Source organism: Poecilia reticulata, linkage group LG22 (genome assembly GCF_000633615.1).
Source record: "Poecilia reticulata strain Guanapo linkage group LG22, Guppy_female_1.0+MT, whole genome shotgun sequence".
Classification (NCBI taxonomy): domain Eukaryota; kingdom Metazoa; phylum Chordata; class Actinopteri; order Cyprinodontiformes; family Poeciliidae; genus Poecilia; species Poecilia reticulata.
Genome location: NC_024352.1, coordinates 13,639,778 through 13,664,992, shown reverse-complemented (window position 1 = coordinate 13,664,992; position 25,215 = coordinate 13,639,778). Strand labels below are relative to the sequence as shown.

The 25,215-nt window shown below is 38.0% G+C and overlaps 1 protein-coding gene across 7 annotated transcripts in view; it reads right to left on the bottom strand.

The window, feature by feature from the left end:
* The window catches only part of ralgapa2 (Ral GTPase activating protein catalytic subunit alpha 2), a 108,162-nt gene that overhangs the window by 59,917 nt on the left and 23,030 nt on the right, over positions 1-25,215 (bottom strand). For 3 of the 7 annotated variants that reach the window (XM_017302569.1, XM_008399567.2, XM_008399569.2), the window contains exons 4-25: positions 22,775-22,832; positions 20,350-20,393; positions 20,034-20,214; positions 19,814-19,929; positions 18,748-18,886; positions 17,356-17,564; positions 16,667-16,912; positions 16,358-16,540; positions 16,030-16,164; positions 15,495-15,643; positions 15,304-15,415; positions 14,471-14,708; positions 13,418-13,597; positions 8,970-9,116; positions 8,166-8,288; positions 7,450-7,520; positions 7,266-7,356; positions 6,933-7,106; positions 6,397-6,567; positions 3,988-4,181; positions 3,734-3,832; positions 2,875-3,030 (exon numbers count right to left, since the gene is read on the bottom strand). In XM_017302569.1, the coding sequence (XP_017158058.1) occupies positions 2,875-3,030; positions 3,734-3,832; positions 3,988-4,181; positions 6,397-6,567; positions 6,933-7,106; positions 7,266-7,356; positions 7,450-7,520; positions 8,166-8,288; positions 8,970-9,116; positions 13,418-13,597; positions 14,471-14,708; positions 15,304-15,415; positions 15,495-15,643; positions 16,030-16,164; positions 16,358-16,540; positions 16,667-16,912; positions 17,356-17,564; positions 18,748-18,886; positions 19,814-19,929; positions 20,034-20,214; positions 20,350-20,393; positions 22,775-22,832 (3,216 nt within the window). The remainder of the gene's footprint in view (positions 1-2,874; positions 3,031-3,733; positions 3,833-3,987; positions 4,182-6,396; positions 6,568-6,932; positions 7,107-7,265; positions 7,357-7,449; positions 7,521-8,165; positions 8,289-8,969; positions 9,117-13,417; positions 13,598-14,470; positions 14,709-15,303; positions 15,416-15,494; positions 15,644-16,029; positions 16,165-16,357; positions 16,541-16,666; positions 16,913-17,355; positions 17,565-18,747; positions 18,887-19,813; positions 19,930-20,033; positions 20,215-20,349; positions 20,394-22,774; positions 22,833-25,215) is intronic. The other 4 variants (XM_008399568.2, XM_008399570.2, XM_008399571.2 and 1 more) reach the window with 4 other exon arrangements.

Genomic DNA, 25,215 nt, shown 5'->3' with positions numbered 1-25,215 from the left:
TAGAGGACCAATCATAATGAAGAAGCAGGAAGAAGGATGGTCATGGGTAAGTAAAAAGGCAAACTACCACACTTATTCATATCACAACCAAATAAGATAATTAGAAATGATTTTGTTATTGTGAACTTCATTGTATTAAACGCAACAGGTGTCACCTCCAGAACATTTCAGTCTTAATCTCTGTGTAAGGATCCTGACTATTACTAATCCTATTTGCATAAAATGATTTATAAAGCTTAAAATGATTCAGTCCAGGAGGTTAAAAATAGTTAGCCCAGTTTAACCATCCAAATGTGTTGACATCATATAAAACATCCTGCAATTTAAGATTTTAAAGTCTTTCAAAAAAAAAAAAAAAATCCTGGCAATCTGAGTAGGATTATCCATTTCCATAATTGACATTATATATTTAATGTGGTTGTTTATTTCTAATAAATAATGTTCTTAGAGGTGAACATTTTACGCAAGGAATTAATGTTTGTTTCCAATCTTCAGCTTTTGACAGAAAGTGCTAACCCAAAACCAGCATTTCTTAATATTTGTTGAAGTGGGCTGTACATGGTGAGAAAGAGTAACAGACACACGCAAAGTCATTTTCCTGAGGTTCACAATAAAGCACACAGTTTCTGACGTATGGAGATGCTTCTGTAAGATTTGTCTGCACATGATTCAGTCGAATTGCTCATTAATAGTTTAATTATTAATGAAGTATGACAAAAACTTGGAGTAAAAACACTAAGCAACAACAGAAGTTGAGTGTGACTTGTATATGTTTTCTTCCTCTTTGTGACGCAGTTATTGATTGTTGCGTTAAATGTTAATTCATGCTGACAGACATGAACCAAGGATTAAACATTACCATCAGCAGCTGCGGGGGAAAGCGCTTTATACAACAAGCTCCAAATCTTTGAGATTAGAAAGCCTATTTGCCATCTTCCTAATCTTTAGCTCCGTCCAAAGATTCAAGTCTGGAATCTGGCTGTGCTGCTCTTTAACATTCATATTACATTTAGTCAGATGAAACGTGTTGGTCAAATCAGGAGAGCAGTTTCTAATCTATCAGCAATACAAATAAGTTTGTACTTAAACGTTTTGCATGTTTTAGGACACGTGTTTTGGAGTAACATACTAAGGCTGTAATGCATAAACTCTAGTTGTGGCAAAATACCTGTTATCGTCAGGCAAAAAAGAATAGGAGAGACCATGGCATGCTGCATGCCATTATCGAAGTAAAGTGTGATACTGATGAAATGTATTGTTATTTTTCAGCTTTTTGAAGTTAAACAGGTTTTCAATCACTTACGTGGAACTGATTCTATTAATTTTAACTAGGCACTGGACCTAAATGGCCTGGATCAGTATTGAGGAAAAAGACTCCTGATCCGGGACACTCCTGTTGTTTCAATCACTAAATGTCACAAAAATACGTTGATAACCATTTAACTCTAGATTGCCCGGCTTTTAGAAAGACTGTTATTGATCGATTACTGCTATTGTGCTGCCATCTTGCCATTGAGACCATTGACCAGTAAGTGACAGAGAACCAGGACAATAGCCCTGACCTTGGCACTCTGTCAGTTGGAGGAAGAACCCTACCAACAGAAGAGTGGCTGATTTAAGCAAAAATTAACCACAAAAAAGACTATTTAGGTAAACTATCGACTTTAGGCAGAAATAAGGACATGGAAATATTTGGGATCTCTTGCTCAGTCTTGTCAACAGATGACAACTTTTGTTATTTAGGTTATGTGTAAAATAATGTGTTATAAAATTAACTTGTTTGATTTGAAAGGTTTTTTGTAAAAAAAACAAAAAAAAAAACAAAACATTTCATATATTTTTTTTGGGTTGCAGAGGGGGTTGGGGGTGGAGGCAAAAAGGAAGGAGGTGGGGGAGAATAAGAGCCACTTTCTTATGTTAAGCAGGCGTGCGGCTGTCCTCTATTGTGTGGCGTGAGGACTCTTTTCTCTGGCCAATTTGAGCATGCTTCAGTGGCCAGCCTGGCTCTGGCCCCCTAACGCATTATACAGAGCCACAACAAAAGCTGGAGAATGCTGCCTGGTCTCGCAGTGCACCGAGCCCCCCTCATTGCTCTACTCTACGCTGCGTTCCCCAGGCTCCCCTCCCGCTCCTTCACACACACAGGCAGGCAGGCAGGCAGGGCCGCTCTAACTCTGGGCCCCCGGCCGACGTGTCAGTCTAACGGAGCGCGACAGACGTCAATCCTTAATTAATCACGTATACACGGCAGGGGCTCAAAACATTATTTAACGACATGGAAAACATTCTAATAAGCTTGTCGCACTGCCAAGGCGCAATAGAAACCCAGCCAAGAGGGCATATATGCATATATATTCACACACACATTTGTATCCAAAACACCCCTTGCTCACCCAGACTTTTTTTTTTATCCCTGTCCCTTTGTTTTGGGGAACTCTATTCATCTCCACTCATCTTTGTCTAGGACCAAAGGAGCTACGCCAGATTTGAATACAAGAAAGGGTGTGGCGAGAAAAGGAGGAAGATGCCAAAACACAGCAGTGCTTCTCAACACCACCGGTTGGCAGGCAGACTGAGCCTCTATTTTAAAACTGTAATGTATTTATAGTTTATGGTTTTACCTATGTTGAGTCTAACGTACTTTTAATTTATTTCAAAGTTGACATATAAGGTTCACAGGAAATATCTCAGAAAGCACTAGCTGAATAAAAATGAAAATTGCAAACACATTAAAAAGTGAACTGAAATCAGCTAATTCTGAAAAAGTTCTTGAGAGCATCTTAGTTTGATGCGCCATCTATGGGTGATGAAAGAATATTTTTTTTAAAAAGAAGCCTGACGATCTCATAGTAAAGAGCCATCTGCTGGTTGTACCTGGTCATCGCTGGTGAAGCCCTTGTGCATGACGTGGTACAGGTGCACCAGGAAGTCACTGTTGGGGAGAACGTCTTGGTGTCTGGTCATCATCTCACAGATCAGCTTGTATGCCTGCAGTTTGCCAGCCTTGTACTCTGCTTGGAGCATGGTTGCCTGTGGAAAACAGAGAAGCACAGAGATCAACAATTTTATGACGAGCTCCTGTTTTTGTCATGTTAAATCTGCATTAGGTTTTTCAAACTGTTTAAAATCAAAGGAGAGTGTGTAAACTATAATTGTTATACATATAACCTGCTGTTTATGGAAATTAAGTGAATAAGATTTAAAAATAAACAATTTGGTCTAATCAAGGACAAGTTGCTGCTGCCACATTAAAGATATACAAGAATAATAATAAAACTTTAAATGATAGTAAATTAATTTCAAGTATTCTGTAATATTATTCATAATTTAATTTTAGAGAAAAAATATGAAGTGGGACGATTAAATGATGCTACTGGAAAATAATGTGGAATAGTTACATATTAGAGGTTAGTCATTATCAAACACTTTCTTCTTCTATGTTAAAAATATAATTATCTGCAACACTGGAGCCTAGTGCAAAGCCTAAGAACTAATTTTAATTTATGTTATAAGGACTTCATGTCATAAATCAACATAAGGTTTTCACTGTACATATGGTTACTTCATATGTAATCTTCTTCACAAATAAAAAAAGCCGTAACATTTTGAAACATCCCAGGAGAAGATGTCTGGATTTCATGCATTACAAGACAAGATGGTGCTGGTATCATTACTTATTTGGCGCATGCAAATGTCCTGCATGCTGTTTGTTGTGCCCATGTCTTGTCCCTACCCTGAAGAGCCATGATGCTAGCATTCGAAGAGGAGGGATGAACACAGGCTGGGGAGGAGAGGATTGGTTATCCACGCTGATCCCCAGATTGTCCCGGATCTGTGATCAAACATTTAAATGAAAGCACCACATCTTATTCATTAATGCATCTTTGCATGACTGTTAAAAGAAAATTACATTTTCACAATAATATTTGGGAAATCTTTCTGACAATGTCCTTTCCTGTATGTAGGCAGTGTGGTCTGTTTTATTACCTTGGCCAGCTTGTGCCAGAGATCATAGAGATAGGAGAAAACCTTGGCATGGATCTTAGGGCATCGGATGTTATTGACATCTCCCAAAATACCCAAAATCCTCCTCCACAGGACAAAAGCAGAATCAGGATGCCAACCAGTCAGCGTCCCCCCAGCGATGATGCTGACATCATCGGCAAGACACTCACTGCTGTCTGCAGGATCAGAGACGGTTTTGGTTTGAACGTAATACAGATTACAAAACAAGGCAGAATTTATTTTTAAGGAAATTGGATTTAGTCAACATGTGCTGAATAATTTTCAGAGATAATTCTAAATACTTGAAAACAGGAAATGAATAAGAACAAAATTCAATACTTATTTAGCAGCTGTTGACTGAATCTTACAAAGTATCTGTGCTTTTGCCCCAAATGCATTTGACCAGTAACATTTCACTGTACATGAATAATAGGCCTAAACACTTTGGGGGAAAAGGCACGACAACACATGCATCATCTCATTGAAATATGGGAGAACAGTGCCACCGAGTGGGAAGAAGTAGAAATGCAGGTAAGAGGGAGCAGAGGCCAGGAATGGACTTTCTTGTTATGTTGTGATATTTTTGTTGAAAAAAAGAGAATGTTCCCAAAAAAAACATTTAAATTGTATTCAGTTCAAAGGTCTGAAATATTATGTAATAAAAGAAAAAGAGAAAAGTAATTTGATGCTCAGTATGTTCATATCCATCAATGTCAAAGGGAACAAAATGAGTACAAAACTAAAAGATGCAGCTACAATGCCTTGCAAAACTTTTCATACTACTGATCCTTTTTCACCTTGTGTCGTATTACAACTGCAAAGTTCAATGCATTTCATCTGGGTTTTATATGAAAGATTACATTAAGTATTGTATTATTTTTAAGTGGAAGGAAAATTACCGTATTTTCCAGACTATAAGGCACACCTAAAAGCCTTAAATTTTCTCAAAAATCAGCAGTGCGATTTATAATCTGGTGCGCCTTATGTGTGCACTAAATTCAAAAATCTGTCCCTGACACAGAGACGTAAAGTGTACAGTACGTTCGCTGGCAGTGATAAATTAGAGAATTGTTGTCCAAGTTCTGCAGCATATGCCTCAGGTAAAAACCAGAGAGGATTTTTCATGCATCACCATCTTGTTCATTTGTGACTCCATGCGTGCCCATCTCACTGCTACTGTGAAAAAGGAAGTGAAGCAAACTTATTCGGAGTTTGCCGTCATTCCGGGAGGATTAACAATAGAACTCCAACCGCTGGACATTGGTGTAAACAGGGTGTTCAAAAAGAAGTTGCGAGCAGCGTGGGATCGATGGATGACTGTCTGCGAACACACGTTTACTAAGACGCGGAGGCAGCGCCGAGCGAGTTACGCCACCATGTGCAAATAGATTGTGGATGCCTGGGCTAATGTATCTGCCTTAACTGTTGTCCGAGCTTTCGCAAAAGCCGGCATCATTGCTGAACAGCCACCTGGCAACAAGACCCGACTCCGACAATGATGAGGGAACCTGGCATGTTTAATGGCAAAATTGCCCAGCTGTTCAATTCAGGCACAGAAGAGGAGGACGTTGATGGATTTGTGGAAGAATAAAAAATAATGTGAGTGTATTGTTACATAGTCAAATAAAGTTCAACTAAACTTACTCTTTTGTTTCCGTTACCTTCTTTTTGTTAACCGTATGTTTTAGCATGCGTCTTATAATCCGGTGCGCCTTATGTATGGGTTAAATACAGAAATGGACGCCATAATTGAGAGTGCTCCTTATAATCCATTGTGCATTATAGTCCGGAAAATGCGGTATATTTTTCAAACTTTATTATAAGTACAAATCTGAAAAGTGAGCTAAACTGGAGAGGGAATTAATAACAAGCAGTCAAAAAGCCTGTAGTAACTCTGGAGGAGCTGCAGTGATCCCCAACTTTCAAAACAGCCACTTATTTTTATGAGCTTTACAAATCTGGCCTTTATGAAGAATTGAAAGTAGAAAGTAATTGTTGACAGAAAGTTCTAAGAAGTTCTGTTTGCAGTCAGACAGAAGTGATGTAGAAGACAGCAAAGAAGCAGATGCTCTGATCTACCCAGATGAGACAGAAATGCAGCTCTTCTGTGTACAAATGCACACTGAACTTTAGAGATTTGTATCGTTTGTGTTGGTCTATCGCAAAAAAGATTTATCAAGAATTTTAACTTAAATTCTGGTTGTAACTTGGTAGAATTTGGACATGTTTAATATTCTGCAAGTCACTGTGATTAATAAAAGATCTATCTCAGCTGAGGTAGGAGAAAAATAGACACATGAAAATAGAATTTTTTGATGCAAGAATCCAGGTGGAAACAATGGAAGGAAAGTTGGTGGTGTTGATTGATAAATAACAGCTAGGCAGCGGTACCCAAGTGGTGTGGCATGTGCAAGACAGACTGATGCATGGTGTCATCCAGGGGACAGTCCCGCGGGCACTCGGCGTGCACCAGCAGGGCCGGTGAGGAGGGGGGATTCTGGGGGTAGTGGTAATTGTGGAGGTAGGGAGGAGCAGAGTGGGGAAGGAGGGCACACTCAGGACCTAAAAACAATAATGGAAAAGGGATAAAAAAAAAAAACTGGCTTTGAGGTCGAGGGAGCACAGAGACACACGGATCACAATGCAGGGAACAGAAAAATTAACCTCAAACGGTGGGGTGTGAGGAGACAACAACACATTTTCTCACAAAACAATGTTAGGGGTAAAATAAAAATCTGAGCGAGATGAAGACCTACAAATACCTGGAAAAGGACTCAAGTTTCCCAGTGAGCTGTACCTAAGCTTTTAACTTGAAGCTATTCTGTGTTTCTATTTAATATTTCACCTTTTTAAAACCTGACACATCTAAAGTGAACATTTTTAACCTTCAAGAGTATGTGTTGTTAACCGTCTTTCCCTGGTCTTACCTGCTAGAGCGTCATTGTGGCTGAGCAGCAAACTGCCTTGGTTCTGGGGGTCAGCTGTAACATCCATGTGAGCCGACTGCGTGGACTGAGTGTCGGCCTCCTCGTCGAATGTTTGCCACGTAACTTCAGCCTCATTGAGGTAGCCGTTGGATGTCTCGCTACTCACACTTTCACCTATTTAAAGACGAGAAGATGTGACATGCATTAGTAGAGACATGTGAATGCAATCTAACATTTAGAAAACATGCTCTTTATGTACACGTGTAATGAACTGGAGCTAAACAGCTAACACATAGGTAATTCAAATTACACAAGCGCCAAGTGATCTCTCACTTTTATCTCTGAGTTTGTGTCTTGTGTAGGTTGGGGGTCCGTCAGTGCTCGACTCTGTCTCTGCTGGGCTGCTGCTCCGTCGGATCAATATCTAGATATGACGTAACAAATTAAAAAATAAATAATCTAGCACACACACACAGTTAATACCTCATTATATATAGTACAAGTTTAATGTACATACCACTGGTGGCTCTATGCTCTCAGTCCTGCCCTCAGAACCACAAGAAGTGGGGGAGTAGTCTCTCTTCTGGGCTGTGAGAAAAAAAAGTTATTTTATTTAAATAGAGAGCATGAAAAGCTTTCCATTAAATGCTCTTAAATAAAAATGTCCCTTAAATTATGACCACGGACACATCTACATGAATTAAAATGTTATTGAAATGTTATTTTACTTTTGTAGCTCAATTCAAAAAGTGGAACTTGTGATATAGAGGAGATATGGTATAATGGACATAATTCTCAAAGGGTGAATTTATATGTGTAATTTTCAGTTTTTTCAATTTTCTGAGAAACTCAATTTTGTGTTTTTATTAACTGAAAGACATATTGTTCAAAGTAATAGAAATAAATGTGTGTAAGAAATCGCTTTATGAATTGCATTGCTGAAATAAATGCAAATTTAATTCTAGTCTTCATAAATGTTATTTTCTTAATGTGGGTCTAATAGTGACATATCATAATGTTCCTATTATATCACTGTAACATGGACATATAGACATTTTGCCATAAAAATGTAGAACAACACAGCCAAAAACGTAATTAGCATGCAGGCAACTCCGCTCATGAATGACTGGTGACGGCTCAGCTGAATCGTGTCTTCACAGGTTAAGTTATGAATGAGAATAAGGATAGAAGTAAAATAGAGCGAATATTTTTTTTGTTGTTGTTGTTCAATACCTGGTAAAGAGTCAGACAGCTGCTGGGTGATGTCTGAGGTGCTGCTGCTCCGCTGCAGAGGACTCTCCCTGCCCCCCATCTCCTCTTCTCCTCCACATTCTGAGAGCTGACATTCTTCTACATCTGGAGGGGGAAAAAAAACAAACAAAAACAAAAAAATCCAAGGTCAGTTTGTGTCACGACATCATCTGAAAAGAAAATTAAAAGCATAATCTGGGACATGACTTGTATTATTTCCAAGGAGATGAAGAAACGTTCATGATGCAGAACAGACTTTTATGAAGACATGGAGGAAAACATCACATGCAGACATGCATTAGTAATAGCTAACGAGATGCTTTTGTTACGGATTGCAAGTTTGCAATAAAGGGAGTTCAGTCCATAAGTGATTTTTAAGGAACGATTTAAAAAAAAAAAAAAAAACAGGGTTCCTACAGCTTTTTCATGATGAAATTGTTTTCCCATTTTAACAATGAATACAAATGCTTACTGAAAATACAAAAACCTAAATGTGACACCTGAAAAAAAAATTGGATGGATGGATGCAGTTTCTCAACAATGTAACTAGAAGTAAAATCTGGGAATATTTTTCCAGACTTTGTTTCTTCATCTTCCATAGTTATTCTCCCTGGAAGAACAATAATATCTAATCCAATCCAAGCTTCCGCCATTTCCATACAGCATAGGAACCCTGTAACACGGCCATAAACACTATAAACTGTCAAAATTTGTTAGAGATGGATGAGAATGCATGGCGGAGGTCACAAACACACAAATACATGCGGCTCTCGCAGTGCACGTTACCTGAGAGTCTATGAGAGCAAGCAGAATTACCAGAAGAGATACCAGGCAAGAAAGAGCTCACAGTGTGGAGCAGCATAGGAACACTTTTAGTAGTGGGCAAAGCCTCGTAAAGATGGACACAGTTGCTGATGGACTGGCTTCGCTTAGCTTCCATCAGGCAAAGATAGAGAGGGAAGAAAACAGACAGTGGAAACAGCAGAAAGGCAAAGGGAAGAAGACAGAATTCAATGAAACAGTCATTTCTAATGATACATGCTTTTTTTAAATCACAGAAGTAATTTACATTATGCAGAGATAAGAAGTTTTCCTGTGATGCCATTTAAATACAAACTACAAAAATAAAGACAAACTAAGTGTAGTTTGTAGTTCTGTGTGGGTCTTGATATAACGCCCAGAAAAAAGGAGAAGCGATCAGTAGAAAATACAGCTACTATAACTCATAACAGCTGAGTGTATTTATACCATTCGTGGTATCACAGCCATGCACAAAATAGCAAGCTACGCACAACTTCTCACATGAATAAGGAAGTTATTTGAAGAAAAAAAAAAGTGTCAGATTAAGCAGGAAAACTTAAGCAAGTTTTCCCTTTTGAATGGAAAAAACCCCAACAAAACTGAAGCAGAAAACTAAATAAATTAAGCAAGTGAAATTAGTTAAAAAATAAGAATATAAAAATACTCAAATAATTAAACAACTTAAAACAATATTTTAAAAGAATATTAAAAATTGGTAATTGCTGAAAATCTATTTTGATATAAGTCAAAAGAGTTTAATATAATCTCAAATACTACAACATCTGGTGCAAGAAAGAAAGAAAGTGCAAAAATATCAAGGTTGCAAATTGAAAAGAACAAAGTTTGCACAAGTACTGCAAGAGCAAATTCAACATGTATGAATTACAAAATCATTTTTGACCTACAGAGAAACCCAAACATCTGCTGAAATATCTCATCACAAGATGATGAAATTCTTTATCCTGCGTTAATGGGATATTCACTTCAGGCAAAATTATTAATTTTCGAGTTCACAAAAAATATCGTTCAGAAGAAAAAAAAAACATGTTTCTTGTCCTCCTTTTAACTTACAGCTTTACAAAGCTGTAAGGGTCCCACATGCAGATGATTCATAATGACGCATTTTGGTAACCACTGAGACACCAAATAACTTGAGCTGTAACTTAACTTTAGGATTAAAAGCAAAGTATTATGGACATCCGATCATCATGAGATTACAGAAGTAGTTATTTTGTGATAACCTGATAGAGGTTTCTCCACCACTCAGCTCGTACAGAATCACCTGGTGGAACTATGAGTCTGCTCTACAATGCCCTCAAGAATGGTTTAAATGGGATAATGCAGAAGCATTGTTATGATGACGTGCTGAAGGCTGAATGTTGGAAAGAGTAGGAGCTTCTTAAAGAGCCAGAAGCTAATTTTAAGACGTAAAATTACAAAGTCAAATTCCTTTTAAGTCGTGATTGACATTTACAGAATATTTTTATAACTGAAGGCAACATAGTTCATCAATTGTGCTATAAAATAGCACTATGTGCATAGAAAACACATAATACCGCCCCTTTAAAATGTATCATTGTGTTTAATGCAACTATTTTAGAGTTTTGCTTTCTGAACTACAAAAACTGTCAATTTTTTTATATCCCTAAAATTTGTTTCATGTACTTTATACAAATACATTAAAAAACTAATTGTATTTAACAAGTTTCTGCCCAAAGTCAATCGCTGTTCACATCCAATATAATATAAATAAGATATTGCAACCAGTTAGTAGCCATCCTATCAAAGGCAAGGGGAAAGTTTATTCACCTGGATCTGTGTAGTTGCAGACGCTTAATGAGCTCCATAATTAAACACCCTTCTTCTTCATTATAAGGACAAGATCTCACAATAACACTGTACATTTGCATGTGTAAGAGCAACCAAGTTTTGACAGTTGTCAATGCTGATGCTTTACCATTGTGTCTGGATAGTACTTCAGGGTTACTCTCATAGAAAGCACTGGAAAAAAAAGGTGCTTCTCTCATCTGCTTTCAGCACAATTTAATTACGCCTTTCAGTTAAGAGAGATACATCATATCTCCCACAGCCCACTGCTGCTTCTTGTTTTGTGCATATTAATGAGCATTAATTACACTCTTAATGAAACAATCAAAAACTGCTGTGCAATTGATGTGTGGGCTTTCTCTTGAGGAGCAAGGAGAAGGGCTGTTGCTCCTTTGAAGATCAATGTGAGAGCAATCCAATTAGGCTGAAGAAAGGAGGAGAATCTGAAGCGGTTGCTTTTTATGTCCATCTTTACTTGCATTGAGATACAAATAAACAGGCTAAAAGAATAGATGCATAAACATCTACCTAAGGGACATAATTGATTTTTCAACACATGCATATAAAAGCATACAGACACATTATCCTTTAAGCAAATAAAAAAAATAATAAAAAAATTCACTCCTTTTCAGACAGCGTTGTAATCTGAGAGCAATGTTGGTGGATTAAATGGGGGGGGGGAACAAAACAAAAAAACTATTTTCTTTTTGTTTGACCCTCCGGATTAAAACAAAACAGAAAAACAAAGGAAAGCATTGCAACATTTGACAAGTCTATCAGTTAAACATATAATTTACTTCTCACTTCTCAATCAAATAAAAGCTGTTTGCAGCATTCAACCCTTATTTTTGGCATGCCGTCGAGGGAATTGGTCTGTGTGCCTGCAGTTAAACTGACATGGAATATGCTGACACTGGCCAGTGACATGTCAAACAAACAATGAGGGCCATCTGCTGGCCTCTTTGTCTACAGAATTGCATCCCACTGGCACCTGGCCCCTTTCAAAGATTTCCACATAAGATCATTACGTCTGATAAACCCTGTGCATGGTTTTTGGTGTGTTTGCCGTCTGCCCCTGAATAAATAAATACAATGCACACACAAGTGCTGGTCAGAAGTTTACATACACTCCTCTTCAGCGGGAAGCACAATGAAGTTTAACTATTCTTTTTTGGAGGTTGGAATTATCATAAAATATACAAGATCAGATAAGTTTGAATTTATTGTGAATTGTATGCAAACAAACACACACACACACGCGCACGCACACAGTCTCAAATGTATGCAAACACAACCATGAGTATTTAGATGATTTTAAATAAGTTGTAAGATCCATCTCTTTATCTGACTTCCGTGTGAGAAATTTACCTTGGACAAAGGGGTTACACACACCAAAGATAATAAATCGATAGATTAATTGATAAAAGAAACTATATGGTCGTACTAAGGTTCATGTCTGGATTTCTTTTTCACTCTTATGATAAAGAGGTCATTTAAAGTGGTTAAATTCCTGCCACAGACAAAGCTCCTATTCATTTCAACAGGGTTGAAATTTGGGCTGTTCTTGAAGCTTAGCGATAGCCTGATTTATCCATATCAAAACCACTGGTTTCAATGTGGTGTTGAAACTTCATCTAAGTTTCAACTCTTGAACTTTTATAGCTATTCACTCATGTTGACTTTGAAAAATTTGAAAGTTGTCCACCATCTTTATTATTCCGTCCAGTGTGCACAATGCACTACCGCTGCTGATGGCAAAAAATAAAAAGCATGATTTTAGCACCTCTATAGTTAATAGGAGGTACATCCGTAGCATCGTAAGCTTTGAAAACTTCAAGTTGACCCCATCGAAGACACATTACTGTCACCGTCACTAAGTAGCTCATTCTTTTCCTCGTCTGCCTTTAAAACTTTTCTTCAAAACGTCTGTCCATGTGGTTGGCTGAAAGTCTCAGTTGTGCTTCAAGCGTTTATTTTGGAGGACAGGATTTTGTCTTGGTCAGAAATTGTTAAACTGACTTTACTGTGAATCATCTCACTGGTATTCCAGCATATCCTAGTTCATCGTAAACTTTAGATAAATAAAAAATAAAATAAATAAAGTAACTAGTAACCAGATGTTCTAACCAGATGATGATCTGAAACACACATTAATACTGATTTTGGATTCTAATTCCAGATTTCACAGGCTATGCTCAAAAGTCAAATCTTGGTTGGAGCACAGCAGTATCCAGGAAGAATCGTGCCAAGACTGTGCTAATGGACAAAAAAAGTAGCTGGTATCGGTAGCACATGCTAACAGACATTTATCTAAATATTAGTGGGAATGTATGTGTATATTTGTGTCTGCATGTGAGAGTTTAATCTTGTGTGTATTAGACAAAATATCCATAATACTAAAAATTCTACACCAACATTTTGTCCATTCATATAAGTTGTCTTGTACCATCATTCCTCCCTGAGGAAAGAAACTCTTGCAAATGAATCAATATGACAACAATGTTGAGGTGCATTTCTGGCTAGTGCTGTAAAACAGCGTACATGTGGGACGAGCTTTATAAAAGCCAGTGGTGTGGAGCTGCTAGTGGACCGTGGATCATACTAACCGGAGGCCTTCTGGCGGACATTGTTCCGGGCTTTCTCCACACCGGGGGCTCCTGAGGTAGTGGCAGAGCGAATCCTCATTGGCTCCTGGGCTCCCGGCCCACCCTGCTCTCCGTGGTTTCTCCAGCTCAGTGAGAATGAGCGTGCAACTGCAGCCGCCTTCTGGGAGTCCTGGATAACCCCTGGCATGCAAAGAGAGAGTTTTAAAGGGCTAAAATGCCAGTGGGCAGTTCTGGATGAGCTCCTGGTATAAATTCAGATTTAGGACAAAGGATTATCCTGACAACAAAGAGAGATATCTGCAGGGTGCGTAATACTACAAAGACTACAATCTCCACAAACAAAGGCTTTACAAATGTTATGCTGATTCACCAAGAGTCTTGAGTTAAATCAAAGTACAATGTACCAAACACATTGTTATTGTTAATACAACTGAACTGAAGCAAAGTTTAGTTTGAAAGAACCAAAATTATATCGCTTGAAGATATTATCTTGCCAGTGTATTTCACTTCATTTTTTTCACATTTTGTCACATTACAAATAAACGTTATTTATTAAAGTATTTTAGTATTGCTAAATAAATACTAAACAAATTCAAAGTAGTTCATACCAATGAAGTGTGTACAAGAATCATTTACAACCAGTAGGAGTTGTCATCATGTCGTTTATCATTTATCATAAAAAATTTTGGAGTGTGATAAGAAATATTTATTGGAAATTGTATTTTTACTATTTCCTCCACCGTTTGTTCCGTGAGAGAATCAATAAGTATTACATTTGACAATATGATTAAATGTAGTTATTGTGTGTTGTTTCGAGGTAGAGGCGACACTTTTTTAAGTAACTGGACTTCTGAAGAAGCCTATTTTAAATGTGGATGTTTTTCAAGAACAGTATATTGTGTTTGTGGAGCTACGAATGTTGTGGCATGCAATCACAGAAACACATTTGCCTAAAATTGAAAGTGGTATTAAAACTTTTGAAAGGCTTCGCGTCATTTGCAACTTTTTAAAATCGTATCCCAATTTTCATGTTTTCACATTTAATCCCCTTACCACGTCCTCGTTGCTTTTTCTCCTTCTGTTCGCTGAGTTTGTCTAAAGGCAAGTTGGCCATGTCCAGGCCATAAACAGAGCGTGCCAGCACAGCCGTCAGCGAGTCCATGATGCCAGCCCACTCCATCACCAGCTCCTCCCAGCAGGTAAGAGAAGACAGCACTGCCAGCAGCTCGTCCCACAGCTCCCGAGATATAAATACGCTGAGGTTTGCCCTAACCCACGCCACAATAATAGTCTAAAAATATAAATAAATAAAAAAATCAGGAGAGAAGAACTCAGCTTGCTCAGTATCTATTGTAACTTTTAGAGGAGTTCATGGGGAAACTGTTGATTAAACATCAAGGTAACACTTTATTTGAAGGGGTGTGAATAAGACTGACATGACACTGTCATAAACGTGACAACATCTGCCATGAACATAAAGAAGTCTTTATGAATGTTTATGACAGTAGTCATGAAGTGTCATTCGGTAAATAATGACACTTTTAATGCAAAGTTGCTCTAAAAGTTGCATTGAAAGTCCATAAAAGGTGCCAACTTTGCATTAAATTATCATAATTTACAAAATCATGCAAAGTTGGCACTATTAATGGACTTTTAATGCAACTTTTAGAGCAATTTTGCATTAAAAGTGTCATTATTTACCAAATGACACTTCATAACTGTCAAACATTCATAAAGACTTCTTTATGTTAATGAAAGGTGTTATGTCATGTTTATAACAGTGTTATGTCAGTCTTATGCACACCCCTTCAAATAAAGTGTTGCCAAAATCAAAAATGACTAAACTGCAAATGACTTTAAATAAAACGGTAAATATTGGCTTTTACCCTAAAAAGTAAGGATGCTAAACTTTCAGCAAAACTGTCTTTTCTTTGGTTTTCTTGTGGCCTCTTCATTACTGCCTCTGTGATCTTCAGTAGCACCTGCAGCATCTGCTCCCTGAAGAATGAACACACATAGATCCAACAGGCATCAACCAAAGAATCTGAGTGATTCTGAGTGATTCTGAGTTACTAACCACGTCTGTGTAGTCATGCTGTGCTCCATGATCATGTGCCGATAAATGCTGAGAACATTCTTGCACACTTCAACCTGATTTTCCAGGAGTTTCGGAATGTCCTGGCATGGCTCCAACAGGAACACGTTGGATGAGTTGGTCAGGAAAACCTACACAAATACATAAAGATATATGTAACATGTGCATATGTGGACATATTTGTTGGTAACCCTTGTAATAGCATGTTAAAAATTTATATAAAAAAGAAATACATTTAAACTAATTTATTCAAATTAGATCATGATTAGAAATGTAAGAAAGAAAATACTGCTAACTCACTGATCACTCCAAGAAAATTATAAGAATTATGTTAAAAAAATAATAATAATAGGGTCCCATTAAGGGTGGTAGTCTTCCATCCAGACATCCATTATGTTCACCTGCTTGTTCATGTAAGTTCACACTGACAGATCACCATCGTATGGCAGGTGTTTATCGCACTAAAAACAATTATTTCTCAACATAATTTCTTCATGTGAACCAAAGTATTACTGACCTGTAGTGTGGGCTGCATGCCAGCTTTAACGTCTCTATTCTGCTCCTCTGTGAGAAAACCCCGATTGATGGCACTGCTGAACGAGTAAGTCCTTCCCCAGCTTGACGAGCGTTTGTGACCATGACTCTCAAACGCCTTGCCGAGAACAAAGAGACAACAAAGGGAGAGGCCCAAAAGGTTTTATGCTCAGATTGTGTGGAGAAAGTAAAATTTCAGAATCATGGATAGTCACTTCTATTTTACTGTACAACGATTATTCTTACGAATGTTTGCCACGTGTCAAAATTATGTAAATCCTGTCAACACTGAATCTTTCTGTGAATTTTACTTTTACATGCATGATGCTTGCATCTGTGCTGAGAACACGCTCTGAGTTTTCATCCACTTCATCTTCCTGGGTGGTTGGGTCAGGCTCGGTCATGAAGGTGGGCTTTTCCTGCAGGATCCACTTTCTGTACACTTTGATAACCTTCCTGGTTGCTGAGGCTTCACAAGCAGGCAACAAGAAGGCCTGTGAGATCGGACAGAGAGGTTCTTAGAATGGAAGTAACTCAGTCAGGACAAACGTACGACCAGCAGAGGGAGACAAAGTACAAGATATGAGAATAGTTCTTGTGTTTGCAGATATTTGTTGTACCTGGTGGAAGACTTCATTGACAAAATTAACATTGTCCCTGGTGGACAGCAGAATGCAGTGCACCATGTCGTAGACATGCTTGTGCTCCTCCTCAATGCTACACAAACTGGAATCACTGGGCCTTCGATCAGACAACGTGCTGCTGTTAGAGTGGCTCTTTTCTGTATCCCCTGGTGGTCCGCTAGTATCCCCATCAGCAATCTTATCTTTTTCCTTCTCCTGGCTGCTACTGCCTGCAGTGACAGTCTGCCAGAAACAAACACGGGGAGAGAAATTAGAAGTCAGCATAAGTTAAAGAAGAGGATCCTCACAGGTAAATAACTTGGCTTCAACAATACATACCAACATTTTTTAAATCATCAGCTCTACTTAAATACAAATTTAGACTGCATGTACAGTTTTCTTCTTTTCTGAAATATATAGCACTTAAAAAGGAAAAAGTAGAACGTAATCAAACAATTTAAGAATGCTGTAGTTTGTGGAGGAGTTGCACTACTAATCAGTAGGTCATACAATAAGGCATCTCTCCCATATTCCCTGTTGATATAAAGAGAATATGGACGTTTTTTTTTTCCCCTTTGCATACCTTCTTGCTCTATTCACTTTCATATGGTTAGATTTCCCAAAAACAATCTTCCGTTCTTTCTGACAATAAGAGACAATAAGAGAACAGAGAGTGGCATATTCACCTGGATGAGTTTGGGAATGACCTCAGTGCCGTTCTTGGCGCTCTGCGCTGCAGCAGCACTGTTGACGTACTTCTTCTCCAGGAAGAAAGTGACCAGCCAGGTGATGAAGGCCACCCTAGGTGCCAAGTACTGATCCCTGGTGCAGAAAGTGCTCTCATTGTTCCTTGTCACCGGCACATACAAGGGTTTCGGTCTGAGCGGGGGGAGTTCTGAATACAGAACAAAGGGGGGTAATATAAAAACTGAAAGGCAGACCTATGGCACCAGATCCATATTTAGGGCTGTAATTGTTTGAATTACTTGTTTTATTAAAAATCCCAGGAAATGAAAAGGACAAACATGTTCCACTTTTGTTCTTTAAAACTAAAAGGCAGAACTTCCAGGCAATCTCCACGGGTCTCTCCCAATGCAGCACACACACTTCATATTTCACTAACACCAGCCAAGTAAAACATTGTGTCTAGAATATGCATCAAGAACAAGCTACAAGAACTCGCAAGCCACAGCTACAAGAAAAAACTTTTTTTTTTTTTCTGTTCTTGCTGAGTGCTGACCTTCAATCTTTAGTCATGAAAGAATCACACTGAAATCTCTGCCCATTTACTCAAACCATTTGGTCTGTGATCCTTCAGTGCAACAGACTTTACGACCTCCAATTTAGCTTTTTCACAACCAAAGAGAATCTACAACAAACATCAAGCAGTGACTGAAAATGTGTGGGGAAAAGTCCTGCAGTTTTGACTGCTACTGCAACCGACATCTGATTATTTGCTTCTACAGTTGTCTCTTTTTCCTCGTACTCCTCTCATTCCCCCTCCCACCCACCAAGAGTCGGATTCCAATAAGCGTATAAACGCCCGAAACATCCCTTCTATTTATTATTATACAGACATCCCTGACCATGTGTCTGGAATTTTCAATTGCAACAGGAGTTCCTAGCAAGATTTGATCAAACTCATGCAGTCTGCCATGTTCAGCTGTTGAGAGCAAAACTAAACAATCTTGTTTGGAGTTTTATTTCCTTCAAATTAACAGATAAGGAAGGTCTGTGTAACAGTCATATTTGTACATTTTTGTGAATTCACTTTTGTATTTTCATTTATTTTCAGATTTTGTACTCTTATGTCGTTTTACCATCTATCATTGGTATCAGTAAAGTAAACAAATATTACAGATATTGTAGTGTAATGTGATTTATTAATCATTTTATTTTTTAGACTGTTACTTAAGCAGCATGATATATGAAACTAACATTTTCACTAACATCATACCATGATAATCTCATACAGAGTCAGGTTTAATGTATAATGTGAGAATAGTTGCTTTACAAGTTGCTTTCTTTGTTGTTGCTTCAACAACAAAGAGATGCATGTACTGAAAGAGTAAACTTACCTAACAAAGGCTTATAAAGATTTGTGAATTTGGTGAAAGAGGGGAATAGATGTGGAAGATAGTACTTCTTGAAAAGACTGAAGAGAAATCTGAAGCCCGTGTCTTCGTTCTCTTTGTTCTTCCATTCTAAACTGGATGCCTGAAGCAGACAAACAGCACAAAAGCAGACAAGGTCAAGACAATGTTCATGCAGCGCTTCTCGTCTGCGTGACAAGGCTCATCCATCATAAGAAACAAAACACAGGCAAGGTTTAATTGGGTTGAAATCAACATTTTGAGCAGCAGTTTTCTGCAACAATATGATTGAAATAAATGCTGGTTAAGAATGACTGGTTATCACAAAGCACTCAAAAAGATGCACATCATGCTAATGAAAACAGTTTACCTTTTAAATAGAATATTGTTCAGCAAGGTATATTGTGGTAATCAAATTTGTAATCATCACCACTTGAGCCTCAAGAATAACTCGTTACATCACAGATTTCTAATTTACACAAGTCCTGCATACAATGAAATACAGAGAGGATATATAAAAAAAGGAAAAACACACACAAAGCACTATAAATCATATAAACACTGATTGCCTAAGGAGAGTGCTCTTTTTTTGTCTGTTTCATAATAACACATACTTCACTGCACTATAAACAGAACATCATTCCACGGTTGGAGGTCCTATGAAGTGTTTGCAGCAGAAATGCTAGACATTAATAAGGCACACCTTGATTATTCTGTAAACAACCCCTGCAACTCAGTCGTATCGTATGTGTTTCAGTGACAAATTGGGAATATGGCAGCATGTCAGTTGGGCCCCCACGGACAAAAAATAAATGCAAGTACAATAAAGAACAATGTCGAGGTAGAAACGACTTCATGAAATGTGTCTCATGTTTTCTTGCAGTTGAGGTCCGACTGAAATAATTTAGAAAGCCGCCAAAAACCAGATGAGTTTTATTATGTTCGGATACCTACAACTCCGGATTTTAAAGAAGGTGCACTTACCTTTTTCTCCTGGATTGAAAGTGACAAATATTTATGAGCTATTTCACACCCAAAGTTTATTAATTACCTGGATAACCATGTACTTGAGCAGCGTTTCAAGAAAGTAACAAGTCAGGTCCTCTGCAACCTTCTCTCCAGACACAGCTGGAACCAAAGGGGTGATCTCCTCTGGCACTACCTTAGCTGTACAGATAAAAAAGATACAATAAATCCAAAAAATAATTATATGAACTAGATTATGAAAAAAAGGACTCTGTGCTAGCAAAATAAGCCTGCATCTAAGTCACCTTCTAGGGTGTTGGAAAATGGGTTGTTAATGATGGTGTCAAGCGTGCAGGGTCCTCTGGAGGAGGGAACAGCAGGGAATCCCGGAACCAGACAGGCAAAGATAAGGAACTGCTCCTCGGCGCAATTGTCCCGTAGAGCCTGAAGCCACAGCAGGAAGAGACGGATCCCCTCACAGCGGATCTAGGCAGAAGATAAATTATTTTATTTTATATACAAAACCCAACTCAGTTCATCTTCAAAACCTCATGTGGCAGGAAAAGTAACGTTTCTGCATTTGGACGTTCAAGTAAGAGTTAGACACAATCAACAACTTACTTTAAATGAATTTCCAGTGTGCAGAAGTTTTTTCAGAATAGAACCTGAAAAAGAGAAGAAAGAAAAGAAAAAAACACGTTTAGATATTTTTGAAAACCAAAGTTGCAAAGACACAGCAACCCAACAAGCCGTCATCTTCACTGAGACAAATGGACTTTGAAAGGGCATCTTGACAAATGAACAGGTCAAGTGACACATCATCACATTTTTCCAATCCTAATTAACATTAGTTGGCAGTACAACGAATCCATGAAGCCAGTCCATTTCCTCTGTAATCAGATGAGACATGGCTCTGATTGCGAGCCAGAAGGGGTTCGTGTGAATTAGGGTACAGTTTTGACAGGCAGCAGGCAGCCCCGTTACTATGAGGACAAAATGGAAGGGCAACATATTTTAACTGATCTAACAAGAGAGCTTTAGGGGTAGGTGCTAGACCATGTTGATTTGGAACATTACTTAATACGCAGTAAGGTATTTTACAGTATTTTCCGCACTATAAGGCACACCTAAAAACCTTCAATTTCCTCAAAAGCCGACAGTGCACCTTATAATCCGGTGCGCCTTATTTATGGACCAATATTGAGCCACAACAGGTCTAGCAACTACAGTAAGCAGCCGCCGACTTCATTTTCGCCCGTAGAAGAAGAAGCGCGCGGTGCATGCTGGGATAGTTGTCAGAACGCTGGTTTGTAATCTATTAATAAAGTTTGACTGACCCATCTACCTACCAACCGTCTAGAATCAGGTCGTCTGCAGGTCATTTAGCACCACGTTCTCCACGAACATGCTATGCGCGAACGGAGAAGGGTGACCATCGTCCGGCCACGCCCCAGCCCAGTCGCAGAAGGCTCTCGTCGCCAACCAGAGTCTGACTGTTTTGTTAACATTCCCTTTAGTGCAGCTCCATCTAGTGGATTCATAACGTAACTCCAGCCTCTACTGTAGCATCTATTCTATGCGCCTTATAATGCGGTGCGCCTTATATATGAAAAAAGTTTTAAAATAGGCCATTCAATGAAGGTGCGTCTTATCATCCGGTGCGCCTTATAGTGCAGAAAATACGGTACTAATCACAAAATAGAATAAATAAAACAAAACAGAAGAATAGACCAAGTTACTTTGGTGCAAAAAGTCATAAAATTAGGTTATTTACTAATGAGATTCTTAGGGATGTGTATTAGAGTAACTGTACTTTGATTATTTCAATATATAATGAGGGAGATTTGTGATGTTAGCATTATGTTGAGAAGCATTTTTGCTATGAATTTATGGTAGATATAGCAATAATGGTTAGACTGTAGCTCCCAGAAGCACAGTCAAACTAAGGAATCCATGAACAGACTGACACGTGGATAGATGAAACAGGCTGAGATGAAGGTATGAGGTGGGAAAAAGTGGGAAAAAGGGAAAAAAAAATTCAATTCAACAAATGACGGATGGATGGACAGCATGTAATAATGGAATATTTTTTTTTATATCTTCCATTTTCTCTTTCATAAAAAATTCAGACTATTTGAACTTCATACATATGCTACATATTCAAGAACTTAGCAGTACAATAAATTGAATGATGTTTATTACACACATGCAACACAATGGAACATAAAATAATTGGAAAATCATTGGCACAAATTGCAACAGGTATTGTAAAAACTAGAAATGCCAGTTATCCATTACCTGTTGGCAACAGGATTTACAATAAAAAAAGATGATTGTGTTTTTATACTTTTTTTCATCTGGTGTTCTCATCAGAATGCCGGATGCACAATAGAGTAAATTCATCTTTTCATACTTGTGGACTTGAGCACATAAGTATCTTAATAGCGCTGTAAAATGTCTGTGACCTTGCAATTCTCAGAATGAAAGGGACTAAACAACTAAGTCATGAATGTCATTCCAGCCACCCAGGGAATTTGTCAGGAGGCAGAGATTTTCAAGCAGTACTGGAAATGGATGTAAAAATGTGCTAACAAAAAATATGGCAGTTATCTTGTCTCAAATGTGAAAATAACAGCACCACAACTTGATGCACATACAGACAGCCATTTCTGCCATTTTGCAGAAATGGCTGTCTGCATTGCCATTTCTGCAATGCAGACTGGCGCATTGCAGAAATGGCCAGTCTGCAACACTGATCTAGACGTGAACTGTTTCAGCCACCAGAACTGATCAAAAACACTGTTATAATTGGGGTCATTACATCTTGGAAAAAAATGAATGTAGCAGCAATATTTTAAGTGTACCTCAACTAAATTACATTGTAAATCAAGTGCTTATTTGCATTTTCAAATGCTAATTTATTTTTCCTTCAAGATATAACACTGGTGTGCTTGTGATGTTTTTTTATACTTAAATGTCTCAGAAGTTAGAAAAGCTCAAAAAATAAATATAACATACACGTTGCATATATTGTCCAAGTACATACCTATACTGTGAAATTGCCATCTGTTGTAGATTTTCTCAGGTAGAAGTTGAAGAATTTTCTGACAAAAACAAACAAAGTCATGGTTAGGTTTATGAAAGGTTTAGTTGTTAAAGTTCTCAACAAAAAAAAGAGCAACATACTAAAACACCAACAGAAGAAGAAAGTAGAGACTATATAAAATAATTAGACCGGTTTTCATTTATATCAGTTCTGACCTGTGACAAGTAGGTTGAAAATAAAAAAAAAATAATAATGTTCTTATGGAAGACAGACACCATGAGAAAAACTGTAATGGCAACAATCAAAACAATGCTCTTACTTTACAAGGTTGATAAACATAATTAATTACAGTTTATCATTATTACAATACGCCAAAATAAAACAATTAAATTTGTTCCCCCAAATGAGGATAAGAGACCAAATATTTACTTAGTAACCATTTTAATAACCATTACATCACATTTAAAGTATTTTAAGTATATCTATTAAACTAGATAACTAAATAAAATAAGATTGAATATTGTATTGGAAATAAATGTCAGCTGCATTAGTGTAGCCAAGCTGTTACACTTCAGTTTTGTGTTGCTTCTTGGCTCTCAGTCAGAAGTAAAACTAGCTCCATTTCCCAAACAGACAGATAGCTGAACTCAGGTCTTCAAAACGAGAGTCTAAAAAACGCATGGGCCCCATCAGTGAGGCTGCATCTGCTTTCTAAAAACAGTATTAAAAAAAGGAGAGGTGATAACGACTGACTTTACTTTGGTAAGTGCCATCGTTTGACTGAAGCGGTACATGTTTCAGAAATACAGTGCATTCACCCTTTGCCTCCACTTTTCCTAGAAAGTCTGCAGAACCTTGAGACACAAGAGAGCACTCAACAGCTCAGCGTTAACCATGTTACAACTCAATTAGTGCACCCTAACCTTTCAGCAGCCTATCATTATTCCTGAATCCAGCGACAGGTTAGCTGGGTCCCGCTGGAGAGATTGAAAGAGGAAAAAAGCCTGGGGGGGAAAACACTGCAACTGTGGCCCCCTCGCTACCTGATAGTCGGTTCACTGGGATCAACCTGTGCTCCCGATGGTTCAATTCTTATCAGGCCTAATCACTGACCCAATAAGTCTTCATGATTGCAATGTGGAGGTCAAGCCTGCCTTTTTACTGCTTTACGAAGGCAGTTCTGACCCACTTAACAAGACAAGCATTGCTGGACAGCATAGTAAAAAGCTCATCTGCCCCGGAGAGTGAGAAACTGAGATAGTGAAGGATTTAGAGCATAACAGGAAGAAAAAAAATGCAAGACCTTTAAGGCCAAAAAGATTAAGTCAGCCGCAGCTATACAGAGCTGCAGGAGCATCGCACAGAGGAAGCTTGCAGGATGGAATCATTTTAAAGGTAAGGTGATCAAATTCTTAAAATGTTGAAGACGTGTATTTTTAAAAATAAATGGATCTGTAAATATACTAGAAAATTTCTGAAGAAATTTAAACAGGGGCTGCCAAAGTGTGCCCATCAGTTAGAACTCAGTATTCTAATGCTAAAACTTAGCATCAAGTCTAAGGTAAGCTACAATGTACTCAATAGCATGTTTAGAGTCAGAAGCATGTTGAGTAACTCTATTCAGTATGTTGAATTTAGTGTAAAATCTAAAATGAGTCAAAATGCTAATGTTAGCCTAAATGCTGCAGGTGGCATGTGGGGTATAACTAGCATGTTGTCTTACATTGACTTCCTCCATTCAGTTTGCTAAACATGGAGAATAAATTATAATTAAAAAAAATGCTAAAAAGCTTATTTTAGGCTACGGAAAAGGCACCACCAAAAACTAGTGGGGGCAGTGCACTGTTAATGTTTCTGCTAATGTTAATGCACTGCATGAACATTTTTACTGCTGTTGGTTTTTCAGAAAAGTGAAAATGTTTAGTTTTTTTTTTTATTATTATTTGTTGCAAGTAGATTACAAACCAGCCATGTCACACAAAAGTAAAAATCTGATTCATACTTTGTGCCAGTTCGTTACCAGAAAAATATACTCATCTCTTAACACAAAATTAATTACGAGCAATGTTATTGTTTATAAAACATAAGCTCTTTTGATATACTCCTTATCTGCTTAGTAAATTTTGCAAAAGTAAAAATCTGATGTTTACTTCGTGGCACTTGGTTACCAGAAAACATACTCAAAACGGTGAAAACTAGCTGGAGATAGGCATCCGCAACCCTCCCGACCCCACTGAGGGACAAGGGTGTAAGAAAATAAATGGATGGATGGACAAGGGTGTAAGAAAATGGATGGATGGACAAGGGTGTAAGAAAATGGATGGATGGACAAGGGTGTAAGAAAATGGATGGATGGATGGATGGATGGATGGATGGATGGATGGATGGATGGATGGATGGATGGATGGATGGATGGATGGATGGATGGATGGATGGATGGA